General features: G+C 39.8%; 1 protein-coding gene across 1 annotated transcript in view; it reads right to left on the bottom strand.

Moving 5' to 3' along the window:
- The window catches only part of MYH15 (myosin heavy chain 15), a 145,810-nt gene that overhangs the window by 73,911 nt on the left and 45,546 nt on the right, over window positions 1-26,353 (bottom strand). Inside the window, exons 15-24 of the mRNA XM_087861640.1 lie at window positions 22,423-22,599; window positions 21,213-21,345; window positions 18,087-18,154; window positions 17,170-17,257; window positions 14,220-14,337; window positions 13,176-13,299; window positions 11,488-11,624; window positions 7,001-7,256; window positions 2,538-2,780; window positions 1,318-1,494 (exon numbers count right to left, since the gene is read on the bottom strand). Of these exons, the coding sequence (XP_087717766.1) occupies window positions 1,318-1,494; window positions 2,538-2,780; window positions 7,001-7,256; window positions 11,488-11,624; window positions 13,176-13,299; window positions 14,220-14,337; window positions 17,170-17,257; window positions 18,087-18,154; window positions 21,213-21,345; window positions 22,423-22,599 (1,521 nt within the window). The remainder of the gene's footprint in view (window positions 1-1,317; window positions 1,495-2,537; window positions 2,781-7,000; window positions 7,257-11,487; window positions 11,625-13,175; window positions 13,300-14,219; window positions 14,338-17,169; window positions 17,258-18,086; window positions 18,155-21,212; window positions 21,346-22,422; window positions 22,600-26,353) is intronic.

Raw genomic sequence — 26,353 nt, 5'->3', positions numbered from 1 at the left:
AGCAAATCTGTCTCCACATAATCATCTCTGAATATGAGGCCTCTGTTCTGGGTCTCCCAACTCAGTATCACAGACCCTTTCATACACATCGCACATGGCATGACTTCCATATCTCCTTCACCCCCTTGGTACCCTCTTCTAGCCCATAACATTATGTCAGATTCTGCTTCCCCACCGGGATGGTCAGAACATTCCAGTTTTGTCTGGATTGGCCCTGTCAACAACATTGAGGCTGGTGTAGCAGGAAGCTAGATAACAGCTACAATATGGCTATTTGTTCACGGATATATTGAAATGTTTGCTTTTCAGCAATAGAAGCTATTTCCTGTAACCAGCAAAATAAATGAAATTCAAACAGGAGGAGGAGGGAGAATTTCTGGAAGGAGTATGTAAAAACCTGAAAGTAGATGAACTCCTGGAGAGAACATGTGAGTGTGTGTGTATGCGTGTGTGTGTGCGTGTGTGTGTGTGTGTGTGAGAGAGAGAGAGAGAGAGAGAGAGGGAGAGGGAGGGAGCACAGTAAATCCTCATATTGAGGCTTTGTGAGACACACAATCAGTGGAAATAGGAAGAGAATTGAGACAACTAACAGGTAATAGAGGAAACTGATAGAAAAGCGTGAGGAAAAAGCAGCAAATAATTCAAATAAAAAAGCCAGACCACCCTTTTTAGCAATTTTATAAAGGCTAAGCTTTTGGAACTAATAAGAGAGTGAATGCTTTGGCTCTGCCAGCTGGAGAGGGGAAGGAAGAATGGTGAAGGTACCATGAAGGGTGGTTTGAAACATCTTTATTTCAGAGGGTGTTTGGAGGCAGAACAGGGACACCATCTTTAAAATCTTACAAGTATTTTCCCAAAGCACAGGTCGAACACAGCTTGTGATTTACATATCTTCCAATTATAAATAAACCTCAGCGCACCACTGGAGACACAACAGGGCCTTTAAACTAATCTTTAAACACTAGTGTCAAGTACAGAACCAGCATGTCTGTCAGGCAAAACACCAGGTTCTGCAGGAGCTATGGGGACAAGTCATCACTTACAGGGATAACTCTTTATAATTCCTCTCAACGTTCTTTTCCCACTGCCCAGGGTTGTATGAAGGTTGCATTTAAAAACTGACGGATTACATGCTGGGGCTTCTGTTATCCTGTAGTGGTTTAGGGCACATCAAGAAACAAATAAACCTCTGTTTCTAAATATTAAAGATACAAGCCATGCTACTAAGTTTTCCCCAAACTGTCAAGATAAATTAAGTAAAAAGCAGAAGTTTGCATACATGTAGACGGCTAACCAGCAAGACACAACACTACCCACCTCATCTACTTGCCGTTCCAATTTCAACTTGGCTTTGCTCAGGCTGCTGACTTTCTCTTCCTCTCTGAGCAGGTCGTCCAGTGTCTGCTGGTGGGCCTCCTGCATAACGTTGGCCGCTCTGTTAAGTTTGCTGATATCCTCATTTAGAGACTCCACTTCCTCAGTGAGGTTCTTGACCTGTGGGAAGACGACAGTGACAGTAGCATGAGAGTTTCCACTGAGAGGATGAGCCTAACACTAAGGGCCATATTGACTCTTTTCTAGAACAGTCTCAAGAGGTAGCCAGTGTCATAAAGAACTAAAGTTAGCTACATTCCCGATATACTTTTAAAAACTCTAAATTCACTTTTTCTTACACACACACACACACACACACACACACACACACACAGACTTAGGGAATGGGGTATTTTGGCTAAGCAGATATCAGGATAGCTCATTTGATGGCCAGTTTTCAGAGTATCATATTATCATAGAATAAGAACTCCACTAAAGGTAGTTTTCTGAGTACTCAGGGGGCACGTAGCAATCTTGTTGTGTCTCAAATCCTGAGAGTGGCAATGAAAGAAGAGTTCCAGCTGTTCAAATATGCAAAAATGGAAGCTGGCTCTATCAGGCCCACATGCTTTGTATGAAAGGGAACCAATGGCACAAGAGTTGCTATTTAATCGTCTGCCAAAATTACAGTGTCATTCCAGAGACAGTTGTTTATCAGACACCTCAGCTAGTTTCAATCCGTGCACAGAGGCACAAGTTAAAACCCTCAACTGAAATGAACGGAATGTCAAAATCCTTAACTGGAATTAACATGACATCTTCAAGGTCGAACTTCAAATTAATGACAGAGCTGGGGGTTCAGACGCCTCCCAAATCACCTTTCAGTAAACTTCATCAGTTTAAACTGCTCTCCTTCCAAAAAAGGATACTCAGAGGCCCGATGAAACTGTTCGGCTCTTTCTATTAGATTTCAGGTATAATAGATTGAAACAAGTGAAGATGTTTCATTTAGAAAATCAAATGGGGCTCTGTAAATTTGAATCGGAAATTTGAATCAGGACAGCACAGTGCTTTGGACCCATTATTTTATGCTGGTTCCTACTCGGACTGCTGTAAAGTTCAGGCCACCTGTTCATTCATTTGAGCCGAGCAAGTCTGGTGCCGGAACCTGATGGGGGGTGGGATCGGGCATCCAGGCCTCCCTAACATTATCAAAAAAGTACCCTGTGCTCTGTAGCACGCTTCTCCTTCTGTGACTTCACCAATATTGTTTCCAGGTCATCGATTTCCTTCTTCAACTCGGAACATTCATCTTCGAGCTTCCGCCCCCTGGCAGTCAGCTCGGAATTTATCTCCTCTTCTTCCTCCACCCGCGCAGACAGCACCTTGACTCTGGCCTCCAGCTGGATCTTGGATTTAATCAGCGACTCGCACTGCTCTTCAACATTTGCCAGGGTCTCTTGCTCCTGCCATGATGAGGAGAAAATTGTTGCCAACAGCTGGAAATAATTTATCAGCTAGGCGAAAATGCTGCTTAACGCATAGCAAAGAGATAATTGCCTGCCCTGTGACCAGCACTTTCACCCTCCTTTCCTCAGCAGGTGAAATAAAATTCCCAGTTCCCTGATCCTATTGTTGAGAAGTGGAGGAGTTGCTTGTGCTTGGAGGTGCTTTTGATCTTTCGGGCCATTCAGTAGATTAGATTACCTCTTCTAAAGCACTTAATAGAATCCTGGTGGCCTAAAGGAGCTAACATGCCTCCAAAAATCAGTGGCGTACTGCTTAACTCACAGCTTCTGGAAGCATCCACATGGGCATAGAGTTTGAGGTTGACACCTGCTCAGAATACACTCTTTTAAGAAAGCAGTGTTCCCTCAGACCCTAGAATATTTATAATATTATTATAAGTGCCCTAATGCACTTGTTGAAGATATATATATACATATATATATGTATATATATATCTCCATATATATATATTCAATAAGTAGAATTATATATTTTTTTATTTATAGGCTAAATTTAGAATTCATACATTTTACTTGCAAGTTACTAACTAGATTTCACTATTATTTCCAATGAAAATCTTTTCCTCAATGATTCTGCCAGTGGTAAACTCCACAAGTTATACACCGAATGTAAAATAGTCTTTCTTTTTATTCTCTCAAATGTCCTGCCTCCAAGTCTCATTGATTGACCCATTGTTCCTGTGTTATGGGTCAAGTAAAAAATGAATTGCCTTTTTGCTATAAAACATGTTTTATAACTTTGAACCTCTCTGATTTGTCTGTTAGAGGCTAAAACCCCTTCTTTGTGAGCAAGCCCTTAATTACTGTAGGTTTCATTGCAACATAACTTCACATACATCTCCATCTCCCATCTCTAGACCTCATCATCCATTCTTTGCAATATGCCACTCTGGGCAATTTTTTTTTTTAAGATTTATTTATTTAAGAGAGAGAGAGTGTGCAATTTAGGGGGAGGGGCAGAGGGAGAGAGAAAGAGAGGAAGAATCTTCAAGCAGACTCCCCACTGAACACGGAGCTGGATGCAGGTCTTGATCCTAGGACCCTGAGATCATGACCTGAACGGAAATCAAGAGCTGGCCGCTCAACCAACTGTGCCAGCCAGGTTCCCCCAGCAATTTATTAGCTGTCTATTTGTCTGGCTTAAGTTGTTTGGGAATGCAAATTGGTGCAGCCACTCTGAAAAACAGCATGGAGTTTCCCCAAAGAGTTATAAATAGAACCACCCTACGATCCAGCAATTGCACTACTAGGTATTTATCCAAAGGATACAAAAATATAGACTCGAAGGAGCACATGCACCCTGATGTTTATAGCAGCAGCAACAATAGCCAAATTATGGAAAGGGACCAAACGTCCGTAGACTGATGAATGGATGAAGAAGATGTGGTACACATATATGTTATATATAATGGAATATTACTCAGCCATCAAAAGGAATCTTGCTATTTGCAATAACGTGCATGGAGCTAGAGAGGATAATGCTAAGTGAAATAAGTCAGAGAAAGACAAATACAATATGATTTCACTCATACGTTAAAGTTAAGAAACAAAACGGTTGAACACAGAGGAAGAAAAAAAGAGAGAGGGGAGTAAACCATAAGAGACTCTTAAATATGAGAACAAACTGAGGGTTGCTGGAGGAAGGCAGGTGGGGGATGAGCTAGATGGGGGATGGGGATTAAGGAGGGCACTAGTTGTGATGAGCACTGGGTGTTATATGTAAGTGATGAATCACTACATTCTACTCTTGAAACCAATATTACACTGTATCTTAACTATAATTTAAATAAAAATTTGAGGAAAAAAGAGAAGAAAAGGCAGAATTCTAGGCCATTGATTTCTGGCTAACTCTTAAGAATGGCCATCTGCCCAACAAATGGGGCTCAAAAAGGCACAGATGGGGAAGGCATAGAATAGTAAATCTCCAACATCACTGAGGACCAAAAAAAAGGATAAATTAAAAACAAACAAAAACGTCAAAGCAGGATGGGTCCATGCAGATCAGAGAAGCTTTCAACGTTTAGGAAATAATGGGAACATTTGATCTTAGTTCACACCAGGTTGACAAGCAGAATGCTTATTTGCTCTATTCCATTCAGTATGTGTACTGGACCTGTCACCATCACTGAATGAAGAAGACAGTCCGATCGACCATCATTGATCTCTTCATTAAACATGACAGCAGGATGTGGGGACCAGCCGAGCAGTGGTGTGGCAGTTAGCAGTAGGAACAGCCCCTCCCGATGGCAGTTAATAATGTCACTCAGAACGGGTTCACTCAGTTCTGCTGGTATTCTGAGTAATTGAATGATTTAAAAAGAATCTTTGCTCCCTTCATCCTTACTGTGTTCACCTGTGTCCCTTAAAAATAAATAAAAATAAAATATGTCATAGCTCTGTCAACTTTTAAAACCTCAGTTGCAAGTTGAACTCATCTCGGTCTTCCTGGGTTTGCCCCCATGGGCTTCCCATGGGTTTCCCATGTTCCCCATGCTGATCCTTTATCGTGTATCCCAGGCTTTTACCCAACACCCCCTGCACGAGTTGGGTCCATTTCTATCTCCCATATTGGCCTAGGTAGCACTGGCCACTCTCTCTGTTTACAGGAAGAATGATGAAAACTGGGAGGCCAGGTCTCATCCAAAGCTGCCTCTCCCCTGAGCCACACAAAACATGATATTATATATGGTGATTTTCACAGTATGAATTTAAAGTAGGTTTGGAGTGGGGCCCAGGAATTTGTATTTCTAAAAAGCATCCCAGGTGAGCCTGAAATACACTGAAATTCTAGAACCAATGTTATGTTAAATATGTATCAGAAATATGGGTTTTGGGGGATGCCTGGGTGGCTCAGTTGGTTAAGCGTCCACCTTGGGCTCATGTCATGATCCCAGGCCCTGGTATGGAACCCCACATTGGGCTCCCAGCTGAGCAGGGAGCCTGCTTCTCTCTCTACCTCTGCTGCCTCTCCTGCTGGTATTCTCTCGCGCTCTCTCTCTGTCAAGTAAATAAATAAAATCTTAAAAAAAAAAAAAAAGAAAGAAAGAAATATGGGTTTGGGTGAAATTCTGCAAAATACGGCCTCTTGGAACACTGATGAATAGCAGAGCCCCCAAATAAAAGAATAACTTGGATCAGTCTAAAATTACTAAGTTTTCTCTGCTTTTTGTAAGTTCAAAAAGCAGTAAAAAAATGTTTTATAATTTTAATATTTTTTATATTTATAATATTATTATATAAATTGTATATAGTTGCATTGGAACACAGTATTTTTTAACTTAGCACTGTGCTAAGTGGGGTGGAGAATATATTAACAGTGGAGAAAATCTCATGCCTGCTTTTGGGATGTTTGGGGATTACAGCAGTCCTGGTGGCTAGAGAGGAGGAATGTGAAAGGGAGTGAGTAACGGCACACCAGTATCAGATTGGAGATGGAGGCTTGGATGCCAAGGCCAAGGGCTGGAGTCTAAAATGCACATATCGCAGGATCTGAAATTTACTCATCAGGGAAGCAACATGATGTTTGTTTAAGACAATGGCTCTCAAACCTAACTGGATCTCAGAATCACCCATATAGATTATTTGAACCCACGTAGGGCCTCCTTAATCAAAATATCTGACATGGGGTCTAGGTGTCTTTCTTCTATTTTTTCAATGCTTCACCAGTAAGTTTGAGGCAAAACCAATGCTGAGACCTGCTGTTTTAAGAATTGGACTGATTAGTGAAGTTGATTTAGACTGGGGAAGGGGAAGTAGAGAGAACAAAATCAGGAAAACAGCTAGAAGCATACTGCAATAATCCTGAAGATTTCAGTAAAGCTTTTCTCAGGATCTACTAAATCCTGTCTTTTGATTTGCTAATGGATCACACAAAATTTAAATGAAGACCCAGAGCTTCTTGGCTCCCATGATAGATTGCAGTGCTTTTACATAGTTAAAACCCATCTAAGAGTTTGTCCCCTTTTCAAAGACATCCTGCCAATGAAATCACTTCACTAGGAAACAGGGTGTCTCCTTAACGTGTTTCCATTGTGTTTGGTGAAATGCTATAGTATCTGAAAAGCACACGCCTCATTTTTCTCAGGTGAACACTGCCTGCAAAACAAGGGGCTCTAATTAAAAACTTGATGTGAAGAACAAATGGTGGGGCCACTCACAGCCTGCAGCTGAAGAAGCAGGTCATTCTTTTCCCTGATGAAGGAGAACTGTTCTGCTTTCAATTCTTCCCTCTGAGATTCTGATTTCTCCAAGGCTTCTTGCAGTTGCACACACTCCTCCTTCAGAGCAGCTATCTCCCTTCCCATTGCAGCAGATGGAACAAGAGGCTTGATCTTGAAGAAGAGCCTCATCCAGGGCCAGGTCTTCACAGCCATGAAAACTCTTAGGTTCCACTGGATCAAAAGAAGTGCATCCCTACATCAAGAGAGAATAAAGAAAAACAAGTTAACCCAGACAATAGGAGAGCCATTTTCCCAAGTAAGATCCTTAAGAAACAGGGTGCCTGGGTGGCTCAGGTGGTTAAGTAAAGCCTTCGGCTCAGGTCACGATCCCAGGGTCCCGGGATTGAGCCCCCACATCAGGCTCCCTGTCAGTTGGGAGCCTGCTTCTCCTTCTCCCTCTGCCATTCCCTCTGCTTGTGCTTTCCTGCTCTTATCAAAAAAATAAATAAAATCTTAAAAAAAAAAAAAGATCCTTAAGAAGCATATCTTTTGAGGAGTCATTAAAATTTCGCATTAGTCTTCAAAGCACTTCTACATCTGGGCTCTCACTTGATTCTGGCAAAAGCCCTATGAGGGATTTCTGCGGCTAGTGATATTGTGGGCTAGATGTCCCCCAAATATTCCCACTGCACACATCCTTTCAATGAGAGCTGAGCCTGAAAAGGGCAAGAAGGAAAGAGGGAGCAAAAACCTTAGTGAAAGTCAATGTGTGTATAGCTTCGCCATTTTCATGGAAGGAGAATCCAGTGTTGTTATTGTAGGGATTTATATTTTTATATCCACATGGATAAAGAGACAGGCTGAGACTTTCAAAGAACATCATCCTTAATGAAAAGAACATTTAAAAATTCACCACCAACACAAAGTGATGTCAAAGAGAAGTACATCTAATTTGCTCTGGGCTCAGGGTAAAGAAAAAATTCTACTCTAGGAATTTTTTTTTTTTTATAATGCACCAGAACCGTTGGAATGTCTGAGGTTTAAATGATACTATCTGATTAGTGCAGATGTATGTAAGAATTTAGCTTCATCATTTTTTACGCTGGTAATAAATACCCTTTGGGCTTTTGGGAAAGGAAAATGCAAATGTGCACTGAAGAAAATACCCTAAAATCAAGCACCAGAGATTCTCTTAAAGTCCCTTTGAAAATGAGCTTACTCTTCAAAAATATAAAACACATATAGGAAAAAAAAAAATCAACCATCAGTGAGGGTGAGCAACTATAATAAAAAGTTTTATTAACCCCCCAAGAATTGCAAATAATTGAACAATCTGGCGGAGACCATAAAATAATTGCCAAAAATTCTTAAAGGCATAGAGGAAAGACTTAAAAAAACAAGAAAGAAATGAGCCATTATGATAAAAGGGCAGAAAGATTTGAAAGAGGACCAAATAAAATATCTAATACTGGAAGATACATTTAAATCAAACACTCATTTGAAGAATTAAGCAGATGATTAGACATATTGAAAAAAATTGCGAATTTATAATAATAAACCCAAAGCAAGTAGAAGGAAGGAAAGAATAAAGATGAGATCAGAAACTAATAAACTAGGGAAAAAAATGAAAAAAGGTGATGTATTAGTCTAAATAAACATCTGACATAAATGATCAAGAAAAAGAAGAGAAGGCACAAATAAACAATACTAGAAATAAATTCTAAGACTATAATCTAGGATTATGCTTTAGAAATATAATTATAAATATGATAGAGATTAAAAATCATAATCTAGCAAATTGGAAAATTTAAAAGAAATGTATAATTTTTTAAAAGAAACTCATCTAAACTGATTCAAAAAGAAAGGAAAATCTCAATAGGCCTACAACTGTTAAATAACTGGAATTAAAATTGTAAAATCTATCAAAAATCCCCATCACCAGATCTACATGGCTTTACAGGCAAATTTTACCAACCATTCAAGGAACAGATAATCAAAATAAATTGTTTCATGTTTGAAAAGAGGAAACATTCCCCACTTGTTTAATAAGGTTAAGGTCATCTCAATCCAAAGTCAGATAACGTAGTAGGAGGAAAAATTTACCAAACTTATTCATGAACAGTGTTGCAAAAATCCTTATGATAATACTATAACCAAACCGACCAATGTATGAAAAAGATATTTCAAAAACAAAGTGGGTTTAATATTTTTAAAAATCTATTAATATAACTCAATATACTTATAGGTCAATGGGAAAAAACTATGTGACTATTTCAGTAGACGCAGAAAAAGAATTTAACCATTTTCCTGATAGAAGTGCTTAACAACATAGACTAGAATAAATGTCCTCCACACAGTATATCGTACCTACAAAAAGAAAAATCTACAGTCAACATCTTCTTAAGAGGAAAATGCTAGCTTTCCCCAAAGTCAGAAATATGACAAAGTTTGGCAAAAGTTTTTGAAGTCCAAAATACCACAGGTTGGCAACAATATAGAGCAATGGGACTTCCGTACACTTCCGGTGAAGAGTAAATTGGAAAGCACTTTGGCACTATCTCATGAAGATGAAGTGGTGTGTAGGCTAAAATCTACTAATACCCTAGAGAAAAGCTGCTGAAAGTGCGGGCCTCACCAGCTGTTACATTGCCCTCAAGAAACTCCCGCACATGTGCAGGGGCAGACATTTACAAAAATGACACTACAGAGCTGTTCCTAATAGCAAAAAATTGTAAATGAGTTAAATTTACTTGAACTAGAAAAGGGATAAATAAATCATGGTATATTTGTACAATGGAATACTATATAAGTTAAAATCCATAATCTAGCACTAGATTTATCAACATTAATAAATTTCAAAAATAGTACTGAATATAAAGGACAAATTTCAGGATAATATATACAGAATATTATTTATGTGAAGACTGAAAACAGGCAAAATCATGTAACCTTTTAAGGACATCTGCATATCTCCATAGGATTCAGATCAAGGCAGAAATATGCAAGGGGCTTCAACTGTATCTGTTATTTTTTTTAATGTTGTGAGCAACTACAGAAAGATATGTTAAAGGTATGAAAACATACCTTTGTATGTTTTGTATATGAAACATGAAGGAAACATGGAATGGTAACACAAATTCAGGATCTGGGGAACTAGGTATAGGATATGGATCAAGGGAGGAATACACAGAGGGCTCCAATTTTGTAAATATTTTTAAATTGTGAGCAATGATAGAGAAAATGTTAGGAACTGCTAAACTTTGATGATAAACTCCATGAGTGTACATTAGAATATTTTCTGTATTTTTTGTGTGTTTGAAATATTTTTATAATTGTTTGAAGCCAGGGCGCCTGGGTGGCTCAGTCAGTTAAGCGCCTGCCATTGGCTCAGGTCATGATCCCAGGGTCCCGGTATCAAGTTTCGCATCAGGCTACCTGCTCATCCCCCCGCCCCTGCCCACCCCACCCCCCCAGCCTCGTGCACGTGCACTCTAATAAAAATCTTTAAAAATTTCAAAAATTTAAAAAAATTGTTTAAAGCCATCCTATGATTTAGGAGGAATGGATGGTAAAGACCTCATTTTACAGATGAAGGAAGTAAACTACACAAAAATTAAGAGTTTTACCCAAGTTTACATAACTAGTCCTAGAAGCCATGTCTTCTGATCCCCAAAATCCCATAAATACCCATACCTTACTGAGCATGATATGAGTCACAGAAGATTCTGTAGGAAAGGTCTCTCTACTATCTTTGATATCACCATGCAATGATCTTTTCCTTCTTTGGAAAAATAGAAGGAATTAACAGATTGTCAATTAAACAAGTTATACCAAGATCTGTGGACCTCTCTCCAGAAGGTAAACTACACAAAAAAGTAAATGCAACAACAGCAGAATCTCTTGCTCCTGATCCCTCTGTTTGGAGATTTTGCTAGCTTGCTTTCCATGATTCTCTTAAAGAATAGACAAAACCTACACCTTAGTGTCCAAATGGGGTGGTGATAAATGTCCCTAGGGAACCTGCCTGAAATGAAATAAGAGAGTTACGATTACATATCACCAACAGTCACAGTTTCTGACCCAGGGGAGGTTGTAAAGTGGTCGGAACACCTCCCCACTCTGCAGCAAATTTCCCTAGAGTGGGCTGTGCGATGCATGCAAACCTTTCCAGGTCTGCTTCTGTTATGAATTGTGAGTCACGCCACCCTCAGAGATCCAGACTTCCTTGAGTATAAAGAATCCCTCCAAAGGGAAACAATACAAGATACATATGAATTGTGCCTTTACTTGGTTAGATAAAGCAATAAAAGCCCTTTGTGCTCTGTTTGGTGTTCCAGGATTTAAAAATTTTAAGTGAAGTCCCAGCCTAAGCAGAGGTGGCAGCCCTTTTATGTTGACCTATTTATAAGACAGTGAGATAAGGTCACATTGATTCAGATACACCACTACCCTGGCAGTGGGGGTGTAGGGTAGGGATATCATACCTTTCTTCCAGAGTCCTCTGGAACTTGATTCGCATCAGTTTGCCTCGTACTCTGGCTTGGAACGATGTTAAGACTTTAGATAGTCTCTCATCTCTCATTGCTTCCAGTTGTTCCAGAAAGCCAGCTTTTAAAAACACCTAAAAGAAATAAGTCAGATCTAGTTCCACTCATAATGGGTATTCATTACATGTCTACTGAATGACTGTCTGAACAACTGGTGTATTCATTGATTAGTTGTATTTCTTGTTAAGTTTTACTCAATGTGTAAAATGTACATTCTAGAAAGTTTGGTTTTATAAATCTAAAGTTTGCAAAAATATTTTATTTAATCCTGTGGTGGTTGTGGTTCCTTAAAAACATTGACTATTCTCCTCCTTATCTGTTAATGTACAGGTTGTCGAGGGAACCTGGTTTAAATTTTAAGAGAGACCCAGCCAGGCAGTGCTCGGAAGTGCCAGATAGGGGTCTGCAAACTTTTCTGTAAAAGGTCAGATAGAAAATATTTTTGGGCTTTACAGATCACATAGAATTTTCATAGATCTGTAGAATCTTCTTCATCTCCTCCTCCTCCTCTTCTTCCTCCCCTCTCTCCTCCTCTTCCTTTTCCCCATTCTTAAAAAAAAAAAATTAAAATGTCAAACCATTTTAAATTAATGGGCCATATTAAAAATAGGCCATGGAAATGGCCCTTAGGCCAAAGGTTGCTGATCTCTGATCTAGAGAAAGTAACTTTGTCTTAGGCATTTAAGAATCCACATAAATACTTTTTCAAGAATTATTAGTAATGGCTGAGATGAGGTGAGTGAGGCGTCAGGCACAAATTTTAAGGAAGCACTCACTTTCAGGGTTGCGACAGGAGGCTCTCTTGCCTCATGCTATAAATTTTGCTGTACAACAAAAATAACTAAGCCCACAGGGAAACAAGGGACCAGTAGTGGAAATCAGCAGAAACAACAAACACCAGAAACAGATTCTCAGATACTCCAAATGTGGGAGTCCAGTAACATTTTACAATCATGTCCTACGGAGTTCCTTTTTCTGTGAGCTTTTCGTCCTAGACTCTCCCATTCTCTTTCTAATGATTTGGTCCTTTTTGGATGTCATTAGGAACAACCTGATGTTGACTATCAAATAAAACCAAATCTATTCATCAGAAGTTTCCCATGATAAGTTGGTCATATCAAAATCATCTAAAATGAAGCAGAATTTAGCAAACCACACTTAAGGAACTTAACTATAGATTAATTTTTGGGATAGCGAGGTTAACCCTAACATTTTTAATTACTCATACAGTCTTCTACAATTAATTCCCTAAAAGAGTACTTGTGGATGAATCCGTTCACACACAGAAAAGCAGTTCATTCCAGTACATTGATTTACCTGTTTCTAGCTCTGATGTCTACGCACATTTTCTAGCACACTAAGATTGACTCAATACTTTACATCTTGGCACAAACTTAGATGAATAATTATAAAAATGTAAATGTAGTCAAGACTGAGGTTTAAGAAGCATTGAGTTTTCTCTCAAATAACGTTGAAGTCTCCACTTTCAGCTGAGCTCTATTTGTGTTATTTGTGGTCCCAAGAACTGTAGAATGCCTTACCACTGCACTTTCACGGGTATTTTAAGATACACACTCTTTCCTCCCACTCTTCTCCAAGTGCATTCTTCCTAGTTTTCTGGTTACCTTAGTGATTCCAAAGCGGTACTGGATATGGTCTATCTCCAATGAGCCAAGTAATTCCGCAGCTGCTTTTCTGCTGCTTATAAACCTATTCTTTGGAAATGCCCTTGGGTTCAGAATGCAGTACCTAATTTAAAATAGATAAAGAATAAACCCTGGGGGTCAGAGAGGTCCTATGATTCAAATAAAGAACAATTTGAACAAGCGAGGCAAAGGTGGTACAGACGTGTACCTCACCTATCAATACATCCGATTTTCACAAAACTCTGGCAATAATAATGAGGATACAAGCAATTATCTCTTACTTTGTTTGGCATAATAGTTTGTGCTTTTCATAGTACTTCAGAGACAACATCGTTTGATTCTCTGCTCAATCGGGAAGGGAAGGAGAGATTGGGAGGCAAAGGGAGGGAAAGAGGTGGGCTTAAGTATCTGTATCGTACAGATAAGATAACTGAAAAGCAGAGACATTAAATGTCACTCCCAAGATTTCTTCACCCTGATGCTGAGCTGGCAGAGAACTAGAAATATGCCAATATGCCTCTTAATCCTGAGACAGGTGCTCTTTCTACTCTACCATACTTTGCTCAAATTTGCTTGATGACCTATAATTTATACTTTTGGAATTCAGAAAATAGAAAGCAGAAATGCCTCTCCTGCCTCCTGCCACACACCCTGCTGGCTTCCTTTCTTTCACAGGCTTGCTGGTACAGCGGCAGCCTGCTTGGAAGGCAGCTACGATTAAGTACATACAACATTTCAGAAATTCAATTCAGCCTCCATGTCTTTCTTCTATATATATATCTTCTGTATGTGGGTCTATTATCCGTTAATAGAGATTTAAGGATATTACAGCTACATGGATGTTGGATTTAAGGGGAAGTAATAATGGAACTCTGTCGTCATATATCTCACCACCACCAAAACACATCGATCTGTAGTCTGGAGGACATCAACCAAACAAACAATGCATGCCTAAACACTCAGAAAGAGAGGACAACAGAACGGGCTGCCTTGGGCTCTTCAGATTCTGGGATGTATTTTTACCTTTGTGTAAAATCAGCATACAGCAGTTGGTTCGGAAAACCTTCACAGCATATCCTAGCTCCTTCTAAAACACCATTACAGCGCAGCTGCTGCAGAAGCAAGTAAGGGTCCAATACACCTGAAGGCAAAGGGTCGCTCTCAGTCTGTGTCCAAAAGATTTATTACCCAAGATCTTGTCCTAATTGCTGCATCTTGGGATTAAAAAAAAGTTTGAATTTGGTGTTCTCTATATAATAGATAACAGGAGTTCACTCACTCCCAGCCTGATGGCACTCACAGTACCCATCCTATCATGCAAGAGTCTCTGAATAGGATTTACCTGAAATTCCTTTAACATAGAATGAACCCTTTAATTCATGGTTTGTCAAGTTTTATAAGCAAATACACCTAGAAGATGAAAAATAATACATTTTTGCTAGGATTATAAGTAGCTGGTATTACATCCTTTCTCTGGCTGAAAACCAGCTAGCGAGGGGTGTAAGAACACAAAAAGGAGCTGCCACCTCCCAGTAGTAAGGGGAAGAGATTACGAGAATGGGAGAATACAAAGGAGATGATAAGCACAGCCACAAAATTTTGTTTACTCTTTTGCCTGATGAAGGACTCAGTCACACCCCAGCCTACATTCTGTCCTTGTTATCTTGAGAGCACCTAGGTTTTGTTCTGTCGCATAAGCATCCTCCTTTCACCTCCTTGTTTATCAGATGAAGCCCTACTAGAGCTGCTGCTGCAATCTCTGAGACAAGCCTTTGAAAACCTTCCAAGGAGCCAGGGTGTCTGGCTTTCAGCAAATCTTCTGGAAGAAGCCAAGTAGCGTTCCTTCTAACACAAAGGCCCTATGATAGTATTATAAGAAAAATGTAAATGAGATGAATCCCTGCTTATGTCCAGGGTCACAGAAATAAACTCTAGGTCATATACCCATATTCTTGTACTCCAATCCCTTTCATAGACAGAAGCAGATGATCTGTAAGAAGGGGAACAAGTGGAGGTCTATGACCCCAAAAGATCAAGCATGCTCCTTCCCTTTAAGTACATATGAAAAACTGTCTTGATTAGATCATGAAGCTTTTCTTAGGACTTTGTCTTATGACTTAAAAAAAAAATCAACTGCTGAAATCAGAGCTGACTCAATGGGAGACAACTCTAATAGGTAACAGAATTGCTCCAAAATAGAGGCAGCTAATTAGATTTCTTGCCAAATGGAAGCAGTGTCCCTAGATGCATTCAGAAACCCAGCTGATAAGAAACAATGAGGCAAAAACATACAGCGTCAATGAACATGAAGTGTTTGTGTTGCAAAAGCCCAAACTGCAGCATCATTGTTTAGCATCACACTTTCCCAAAATAGGTCACAGGCTGTCAAGATTGGGGTCCTAATTACAGGAGGTTAATAAAAATGCAAGATACTACAGAACCTCAGAAATTAGAATCAGCAGCATCTGGCTAGCTATATATTTCAAGGGTGATTAGTGCTCCAAAGACATGAGTGTGTATCATCTACACAACTTTGAAGCTGACAGCCTCTGACCAAGTTTTATAGAAGCCTGTAATGAGAGAGAGAGAGCACATGAGAGGGGGGAGGGTCAGAGGCTTCCAAAAAGAAGTCTGAGAATCTACAAACCCATGATGTATGGAAAACAATCCAGGTAGTTAATATCTGTAAAAAATTTGTTTTGGCAATTAAAAACAAAAAATAATTCACTACCGCCCACCTACCACCATCCAATCGCCGAAAAAGTATCCAGTACAATAGCCATGACATGCAAACAACCAAAGTGTTCAGAGACAGAAGAATGAATAAAGATGTATGTGCGCGCACGCGTACACAATGGAATATTATTCAGCCGTAAAAAAGGAGAACGTCCCACCTTATGCAACAACATGGATGGACCTTGAGGTCATTATGCTAAGTGAAACAAGTCAGGCAGAGAAATACATATACTGTATGATCTTGCTTATATGTGGAATCTACAAACAAACAAACTCATAGAAAAAGAGATTCGATTCATGGATTTATGATTCTCAGAAATAGGAGGTGGGGGAGGGAGGGGAAATTGGACCAAGGTAGTTGCAAGGCACAGACTTCCAGTCACAAGATACGTAAGTGCTAGAGATGTAATGTACAACATGATGATTACAGTTAACCCTGCTGTATGGTATACCTGAAAAGTTAAACATCAAGATAATCAAGTTCGGAGGGTCAATCCTAAGAATTCTTATCACAAGGAGAAAAAATTACCTATGTGAGATGATGGATGTTAACTAAACTTGGTAATCATTTCATGGTATATATAAGTGAAATCATTATGCTGTATACCTTAAATTTACACTGTAGTGCTGTATGCCAATTATATCTCAATAGAACTGCCGTGGGGCTGGGGGGAGAAATCTTAAAAAAAATAAAAACTATCCACCACTCAGGAGTACATAACTAAAGAGATGGGTGCTATTAGGGAGAAGGAAGATACTAGTATTGGCAAGGAAGGCTAGAGGGAGTTCTTAAAAATTAGAAATGGATTTAGGAACTGTCTTTATGGTCAATTTAGATAATTCAAACCAAATAATTTCCTTTATGCTGAAACATCTGCCTTAATTCCTCCATTGATTATCTAATCCCTTTTATTATACTTTGCCCTTGTAGACAATGGCATAGAAGCTCATCCGGGTTTTAGTATGAAATTCAAGGAGGAATTTAAACGGTAATATCAAGCATTCTAATGTTACCCAGTTGAGTTGGCCTTGTGAATTCCTTCTGTGTGTCCACATGAATCTCAATTCAAAAGCAATCTTGAGGTTCTGAAGACCTCGCTTTTAAGTTACTTTCATTTTTCTATCTGAAATCTACCCTTATATAAAAGGAACTGGTAAATGTTCTTAAAAAGACATTCAACGTAGCTTGAATCAAATGTATTTCCTAGTGTGGATTACAAAGAAGTCTAGTTCTTACCTGGCATTTTGTTCACATTGGGATTTAGGCATCTCACAAAATGAGGTGCTGTTGATTTCAGCTTAGTCATCAATTTATTTAGGTTTTCCTTAAATAGAGACCATAACAAATACAAAATCACTTTGCAAATCACTAAAACCCCCAATCTACCTCACAGTTGTCTCCAAGTCTATCAACTTAATCATAAAGCCAAGACGCATATCAACAATAAATGAATTCAACATTCTTCTCTGCTTACCGAACCACACATTATTTCTTTCCTATGGCAAGTCAATATTTATCTGACAGATGCAGTTCTGTTGTGAATCATATCTACCTGTTTTGAATTCGATAGCAATAATTTATGGCTGGGCAATCAAACGACTTGAACATATAAATTGTTTCTCAAGTTTTCTGTATGGAAAGTTTTTCTAAGGTCAGATTCTCTGGAAGCAGAATCTGAGTTGGGGCTTCTGGTTTGAGGGATTTACTTGAGAAGCAGGATAGGGTAGGGGAAGAAAAAAAGCAATGCTATAGATCCAAAGCTGAACGTGATCCCCAGGAGCTCTGAGCACAAATGTACCAATTGCACCACAGTTGGTTCCCATCTTGAGGCAAGAAAGGAGTCAGAGTCTGGAGGGGTGAGTAAGGAGATAGTTTAGTTTCCCATTTGGCCAGTGCCCATTCTGGGACCTGTGAGTTGTTATAAGCCAACATTCTCATCAGCTGGAAGATGGGTGCAGGGCTGATAAGGGGGACCTAGGTGGGGCACCAACAGTGTCCACTAAAACCCATTAGTATCAAGATAAACTTCAACTTTTCCCACTTGGCTAACTTCAGATACTTTTCCCTTATTTAAGATGTGAAATTTCAAATAAGTAATAACATATGCAGATTGTGAGGCAGTTAATATATGAATAGATGCAATTAAAAATTACTTTATGCAGAGATGCAACCATTTGGAATGAAACTCCTCTCCTGCGTTTCTTCTCCCCAAACTGTAGAGCTATAAAAAGAAGAAAAAAGCATTTAAAAAGCTCTTTTTTTGTCACATTACCATACCCTGTTGATGAAAGTATAAATTCGTCAAGTTCTAGAAACAATATGGCAATATCTATGAAAAGCTTTAAAAATATTTTTCTCAACACAAATGTCTATTTCTAGTGCTCTTCCTTAAGGAAACAGTCAGGCAACTGTGCAAAGATAACTTGCTGCAACATTGTTTAGTCACTGCACACAAAAAAACCCAACCAAACAAAAAAAACGAAACAAAAAAACCTAAACAAAAACGAAAGTTATCAAAGCAAATGTCTATCAATAGGAGACTGATGAGTTAAATTATGAAAAAGTATGTATATAATGAAATACTGTGCCCTTTTAAAATGATGAGGAAGATCCTTATAACTGACATGGAAAGATTTTTAGGAGTTATTTTAAGAGAAAAAGTAGGTTATAAAAATCTGTATGTTATGATCCTGAGGGCGTAAACGTGTTTCTGAGTGTAGTTGTATTAGAGACTACCTACATAAAAAATGTTGGGAGGAGCATACACCCAAGTATTAGCAATTGCTTTCACACTATGTAGAATGATAGCTAACTTTTATGTTTCTCTTTTTATTTTTCCATATTGTCTGTGTTTTGGGCAACACTCATGCATCACTTTTATAATTTGTAAAAAAAAAAAAAAGATATCTATTTCCATTTTCTTGAAGCAAAAGGGTCTATGCTAAGCCAAATTGTTTTACAACCATTTGTGTAGTGCTAACTCAGAAAGACGTACAACAATAACAACTGCAAAATTCCTGGGCAATCCGGAGAAAAAATGGACCAGCTGTCAACGGGCAACACAAAATACACGCTGCACCTTAGTAACACCTGTGCTGGGGCACGTGTCCTAAGGCTTAATCGCTCTCGTCCTCCTGACGTGCCTCAGGCCCTCTAAGTCAATCACTGGACCTCTTAGTGCTAGTTTCTCCACCTATGAAAAGGGAATACTACTACCTTCCATTCTTAATTTTTTTTTAAAAATTATAACCCTGGTTTAAAGTACTTGGATCCCCAGAAGAAAACAAGGTTATTATGGGTAATTTAATGTTTGGATGAATGAGAAACGTGGAGGCAAGTATTTTCAGGGGGTGCTTGAAAAATTACCAAAAAAAAAAAAAAGGACATTCTGGACAATTATTATTTTCTATTTCCAAAGGACACAGCAGACACTCTGAAGAGTTCGAAGATGATTTCCTGTCTTCGTCTCTGCCTGAACTGCAGCCTGATCTCTTAGGATCAGAGAATGACCCATCTGGGAGCCGTAAGCTTAGGAGTCACTATCTAACCGACTGCTCAGGGGCGCTTTGGAAGCCATTAGAATCAGGCAAATGCACTGCCTGAAGATGATCAGGGTCCAAATACAATAGCCTTCATTTCTCAACCTCCTCTTGAGGGAGGCCAACAGGATTTCAGGCCCACTCCTGAATTATGTCATCTGTGCTGATGAAGCCAGGAAGTGCCAAATCCTCTCTCCATTTCTTGACCATGTCAATCAGGAGCCCCAAATCAGCCTGCCGAGGCCAGGAGTTAACTTAAAGCTGAGTGTGAGATCACAGGACAGTGAAGAGGTTAGGAAATGAGAGTACACACCCCTTTACCTTGCCCCATTGCCACAAGGGTATCTGAACCCAGGCTGGCCAGATTTGCTATTTCCTCATGTTTTCCACTTTTTGAAAGAAAAAGGAAATCCAAATGTATATGTGGAAACTTCTGATTTTTTTAAACCTGTTTGGACCACACAAAACATGTCTGAAGGCCAGGTTCGGTCCCAAGGCTGCCAGTCTGTGACTTTTGTTATGAATCATGGAGAGCTTCCCTCTGTAGCTAGCATTAGTCCGGTGGTGAGGCTGATGTTAGCCACATGGGCTCAGTATCTTCAAATCCTTTGTATTGTGGTGTAGAAATCTGAATTATGTCCTAAACACATGTAGCCAGCACATCTCTCTGTTTTGTTTATGGAAGACAGTGAGAGTGGTATAGGCACCAAGCCAGGAAGCAGAGTCCTGCTTCCTATCTTGCCTTTGCATTTACTACGGTTAAATTAATTAAACAAGGAGGCCGTTAGAATGATGTGGCTCTAATTCCATAGTGGCCTATACTAGTAAGCCAAAATCTAAGCCTGTAAACATCCCAGGGTTATAAAATCAAAACACTAAGGACAACCAATCACAGTCAAGTAGGCTTTAAACTACAACCAATCAATAACCTCCTCACTTGGCTTCTGCCTTTTCTCTATAAAGAATCTCCCTGAGCTGCTGTCAGTGGAGCAGTCTTAAACACTGAGGGTTTGCCACTGCCCCATTTGAATCCATTTTTGCTCAAATAAATGCTTAGAATTTTTAACATGCTTCAGTTTATCTTTTAACAGTAGATTTGTGAAACTGGGGATGGTCCTTAACTCTTCCGTATTTGCTCCTGTAAGATGAGAAGACATTTCCCTCTATCTGTATCTGAAAGGGTCATGGCAGGGACCAAGATAATACATCTAAAATTGCTTTGTAAATTACAAACTACTAAGTACGATTAGTTCTTTGTTGGCCAATAAATATTTATGGCGTGCCTGCTAAACGGGTATTTGCTACATGCTTGAGGCTACAATTAAACAAATCAGGCATAATCCCTGCCCTCATGCAGCTTATCATAACCCCAAGTTACTAGAACACAAAAACACTGTGAAGGAGAAATCCAAGATACTTGGGGAATGTGGATTAAAGAGGCTTGTTATTTCCCCAAAATCATTTATCAGAATATGGTTTGCTGCTCCCTCTTTGCAGCGGGGTTGAGTAGAAGCTAAAAGCAGACCAGAGCAGGCTCCTTGAACTACGTCTATCTTCGAGCACCATTTCCCTGAAGAACCGCCAGCCTGAGGACAGAAAGGCTAATAAGAGGGGATGACTCAGACCACAGGGAGCAGACACAGATATCACAGGAAAGAGGCAAGGGTTTTTGTTAAGTGCTGAGGCAGCCATGGGTTCCATTCTGAGGCTAAAAAAATTAGGGAAGACTGTTCAACTCACCACTGTCAGTACCGATGTGATTTTCAAAAAGGTTTGCCAGGAGTCTATTTGACGACTTCTGAAATACAGCCACCACTGTTTCATTAAGAAGGTCTTTGTTCTTTTCAAGCCAGCCACTAATGTTATAAGGCACCTTTAGAAAGGCATGCAGTTCAGGTAACAAAAGAAGAGAATGCATAAATTAACATAGCAAATTGTGCATTACTTAAAAAAAAAAAATCATAAATTGTATGGGTCCTTTAACTTTAAATTGGTTTGAGGTAACAGTAGTGAATAATACTCCAGGAGTCCATTGTGTCACCCGAAGAGATTCTTTAGACTTTACCATTTTACATTGTGGAAAGGAAGAGAAGGGGAGGGAAGGGCGAGGGATAGCTAGGGAAGGAGAGGGAGGAAGAATTACATGGCATTTCCCGTAGAAACAATTCACATCAGCTCTCCTTCATAGGCCAGAATAGATGAAATAATCCAATTGTCTTGACACACACTGAACATTCAAAAAAATTAGCAATTGTAATGATATTTTACTGTAAATATCATTATAATTAATATTCAAGGATATGAAAGAAGACAATTACAAGCACATCTATATACAGTTGGCAGGTCATTTTTAGGATGAAGTATTATTTTATCCTTTATCAATTCTCTGTTTCATCTGGAATCACTGACAAGAAGCAGAAGAGCAGAAAAAAAGGGGCAACACACACACACCAGTGGGGAAATGAGAAGAGGCACGGAAAGTCATTAGAAACCTTTGTGGGCCATTGTCTGGAGGCCATTACCTCACAGTGACTATTTCTTTATGAGAGAATTAAAAAAAAAAAAAAAAAAAAGACTTCAATAAAAAGATCACTTGAAATCACTCATTCACACCATGTAAAGTTAAAAGGAAGGACAAATATGGAAAAACCTATGACTTTGATGATCTCCATGACTTTCTGAAGCTGACTTACTTTGAGCTGGGATGACAGAGTCTATTTTGAGATTTCTAACCTTTGTGCACATGGAATACTATTATAGTATGGGTATTTCATTTCCTAAGTGCTAAAAGGCTATGCCAACTTTTTTTCTGGAACCGAGTTTTTTTTTGTTTTTTTTTTGTTCATCTCTTCATTTAAGCTAAACTTTACTTATATATCATCTAGGGACTTTGAATGCATTTGAAACAGAGATAGGAAAATTCAGGGCTGAGGGTCTAGAGGTAACTTACCACTCCTGCATAATGGACAAGCTCAAAGTGAGCTTCATATCTCTTATTACCAGACTTGGGCTTCTGGAAATATGCCGACTTCCCAAAATGGTTGTCAAAAAGTTTGGTCTTGAAAGTTACATCTGTAGCCTGAGGAAACACACATTCCTCTTCGAGGATGGAAAAGATGCCCATTGGCTGTTGGAGATACATATGAACAGCAGATGAAAGAAAACACCAGCACACAGTATTTTCAGTAGCGGGGGTGAGTGTAAACGCTTATTCCAGGAACCTAATCAGTTGACAAGGGGAAAGAATATTCACTACATAGAACTAGTCAATCGTCCATTCAACAAATATTGATTAACTACCTACTAGGTGCGGGGCACCAGTAGGAGCTGGCACTGTCACCATGAGCCGCATGCACAAAGTGCCGGTCCTCAGAGTGATTACATTCTAATGGAGTAGAAAGACAATAGCCAAGTAAGCACAAAATAAATAATTTAGTTTCACATCAGTGTCCTGAAGAAATCATACAAAGTAAAGAAATAGAGAATGACTGGGGGACCAACGGGGAGCTATTTTAGTGGGAGAGTCAAGTAAACCCCTCTGACCTGAACCAGAAGAGCAAATCCTGAGATCTGTATACAAGTACTCTTAGCAGACAAATGATGAGTGCAAAGGCCCTGAGGCAGGAGTACACTTGGCAAGTCTGAGGTCCTACCAGAGGCAAAAGCAGACAGAGCTCAGGCAGTCAGATGGAGCACGTGGTACGAGATGGATTCGGAGAGGTAAGCAGTATTGGAGCCCAAGGGCTGTCCTGGCCATGCTAAGACATTTGAATTTTAAGTGTAAATGGAGGTCTTTATAGATTTTAACAGGAAGTGTTGGGATTTGATGCTTGCTTCAAAAGGATCATTTGTTTAGAACAGGGCTGGCAACGTAGAGCCTGTAGGCCAACTCCTGCCTGTGGCCTGTAGAGAGCCAGTGAGCTAATAACTGTTTTTACATTTCTAAAGGGCTGCAAAACAAAACAACAAAAGAATATGTGGTAGAAAACTTGACGACCCCCCATCAGCAAACTTTTTCTTTAAAGGGCATATAGGAAATAGACTGCGGGCCACAGGGTTCCCATCACAGCTCTGCCATCCACTCAGCCAATTCAGGCCCAAAACAGCAAGTGGTGACATGTAAAAATAAGGAGTGCGACAAGGTTTTATTAAAACTTTATTTACAGAAACAGGCTGCAGGCTAGATTTGGCCCACGGGGCCATAGTTTGCTGACCCCTGGTCTAGATTAGTGATAGTGTTAGAGATGGTCAGAAGTCATCAAAATGTGATATAGCTTAAAAGTAAAGCGGGGTCACAAGCTGCTGGTGGATAGAAAGTGGGGTGTAACAGAAAAAGAAAGACAACCAGATTTCTGGCTTGAGCAAATGGGTAACGGATGCTGCCATTAACCAGTATGAGGTACATATACATAGAGAAAAACAGATTGAGGGGAGGGGCAGAAATCGAGGATTCTCATATTTGCATATCAATTTGTGTATTTGTATATTCATTAATCCATGAATATTTTCGCAGTGCCTTCTATGAATAAATCTCCGTGCCAGACACTTCGGATTGTATATGAGTTGTGGCTCCAGGGCATCTAACCGAGAAGGCAACACACACATATATGTGTACAAGAAAGTAGACCAAACAAAGGTATAGAGAAAATATCATGAGAATTCTGAGACACCACATGACCCCTTAGCCCAACAGCATAGATTTCATGATCTTCTACCAACACTTGCTCCTAAGAAGCATAGACTCAGGCTTGAGAGGGACAAAAAAGGTCCAGTCTGACCCACCTAAAAGTTCCTTGAATTCTCTTCATAATTTCCTTCTAAAAAGCTGGCTAACTCATGCTTAAATGTTTTCATGGAGTCAGAACACACCAACTCCCAGTCAAGGCCCTGGATGGGTGATATGTTAAAAGAAAATTTGTTTGTAGCTTAGAATTTGTTCTAAATTACTCCACCGGAACCATACAAATGGTTTTAATTCGTCAAAGTAGTGGGTCATCAAATATTTAAAGATCATGATTTTTTAAAGATCTTATTTATCTATTTGACAGAAAGAGAGAGAGAGAGAGCATGAGTGGGGGGAGGGACAGAGGAGAAAGAGGAAGAGGCAGACTCCCTGCTGAACAGGGATTCAGGGCTCAATCCCAGAACCCTGGGATCATGACCTGAGCAGAAGCAGAAGCTTAACCAACTGAGCCACCCAGGCATCCCTAAAGATCATATTTTTGATTCACCCGAGTCTACCATTGTAATATATGGACTATAGTTTTCTACCTCTTTTGTATGTTCTCATAGACTTAAAACTCATGCTTTATAGAAAATATAATTAACAACATTTCACTACTAATTCTGGTACTGAAGACTTCTGGGACATCTTCCTTCCTCCCAAGCATCTGGGTGGGGAATGATGAGTGAATATGTGAAGTGTCCTAAATGAGAACAAAATATTCCAAGTGAAACCAACACCTGTCTTGCTCCTGATGGCACTGATCTCATGGGTTCTTGACAAAGTAAGTGACGTGGAGGAGGAAGAGGAGGGAGAATCTGATAAACTGAATAGTTGATTCACTGGTGTAGGCTTTGGGAGGCACAGATTCCATCTTGCACCACGGATTTTCCTACCATGCGACGGTCAACCCTCGGTGAAAACTGGACTAAATCATTTAAAAATTTAAGCATCTCCTGGGATGGTGTCTGTTAACAACACGGTTGTGGCAATGCCTCACGAAGAGGGACAGACCCCATCTCAGTCACCTTCCATACATGAGGACTGCCATCATGCCAGGAGTCTAAAAAAGCCAACTTCCATTTTGGGACGACTGGAAGCAGGTACATGTCACGGTTCGAGTGGAACAACCTGACCACTGAGGAGGGGGAATAACACTGTTCTTTCAGGGTCTTCTCCATTTTTCCATTCCTCAGGAGGTGTAAAGCTTCTAAGAAACATGAGGCCCTCCGGCAAATTAATTTCCAAATAGGTCAGGAAACAAAGTAATTACGTTCCGCCCTGTAGCATCTAATGTCCCCTACGGCACAGCGAATGGTCTGAGCCCATTGCCCTGATTCAGAGCCTTAGGGCTCTAGCCTCTCCTACTTCCAATATTATTGACCTGCCTTCCCTCCTTCTATGTCTGTCTATTTCTTGCTATTTCCATTTCTGTTGTCCTGACTCTGGACCTCCTCACTTCTCACATGGACTGCTATACAGCTCCCCAACTGCCCTAATGTTAGCCTTTCCTCCTGTTCCAGAACTAGACACGAACCCACAGAACAAACATAAGCAGCTCTGACTGCTCCATTGCCCAGCACGAAGCCTCCCTGGCTCCCCACTGCCAAAAAGGAAGGTATAAACTACATAGCCTCTCTTGACAATCTGACCCTCCTTTTTTTCTTCCAGCTACTTCTTTCTGTGTATCTCGTGTGCTACTAGACTACCTAACGTTTTGGGATGTGGCCTTTGCACTTACTTACCCCTATGCTTTGCTCTTGCTGGTCCTTCCACTGCTCACTATCTTCCTCTCTTCACCTGACAAAATCATAATCATGTCTTTTTGACCAGCTGAAATTTGACACCCTTTCCTACTGGGCCTTCCAAGAGTCCCACGGGCAGAGGTGACTCCAGCTCTTCTGAGTTCCGTGGGCCTTTGTGCCTTTCCTGCATTTATACCGAGACATATTTTTACACTGATTAGACTTACAAATCTCCTACTTGACTGCACACTTCCTAAGGGCAACTGCTACTTATAACAACTGCTTAAGTTTTCTACAGCATTTAATTCAGTCTTATAACAGTGTAGTGAGGCATTAGCCCTAAAATTAAGGCCCAACATCACATGTGCCTTGACATCTGTGGAAAACTGGGAGGGCCTCGGTGACCTAATCAC

The sequence above is a fragment of the Ursus americanus genome, chromosome 4 (assembly GCF_024610735.1).
Source record: "Ursus americanus isolate L20-20 chromosome 4, mUrsAme1.1.p, whole genome shotgun sequence".
In the NCBI taxonomy this organism is placed as follows: Eukaryota; Metazoa; Chordata; class Mammalia; order Carnivora; family Ursidae; genus Ursus; species Ursus americanus.
This window is presented reverse-complemented; position numbering and strand designations above follow the sequence as displayed.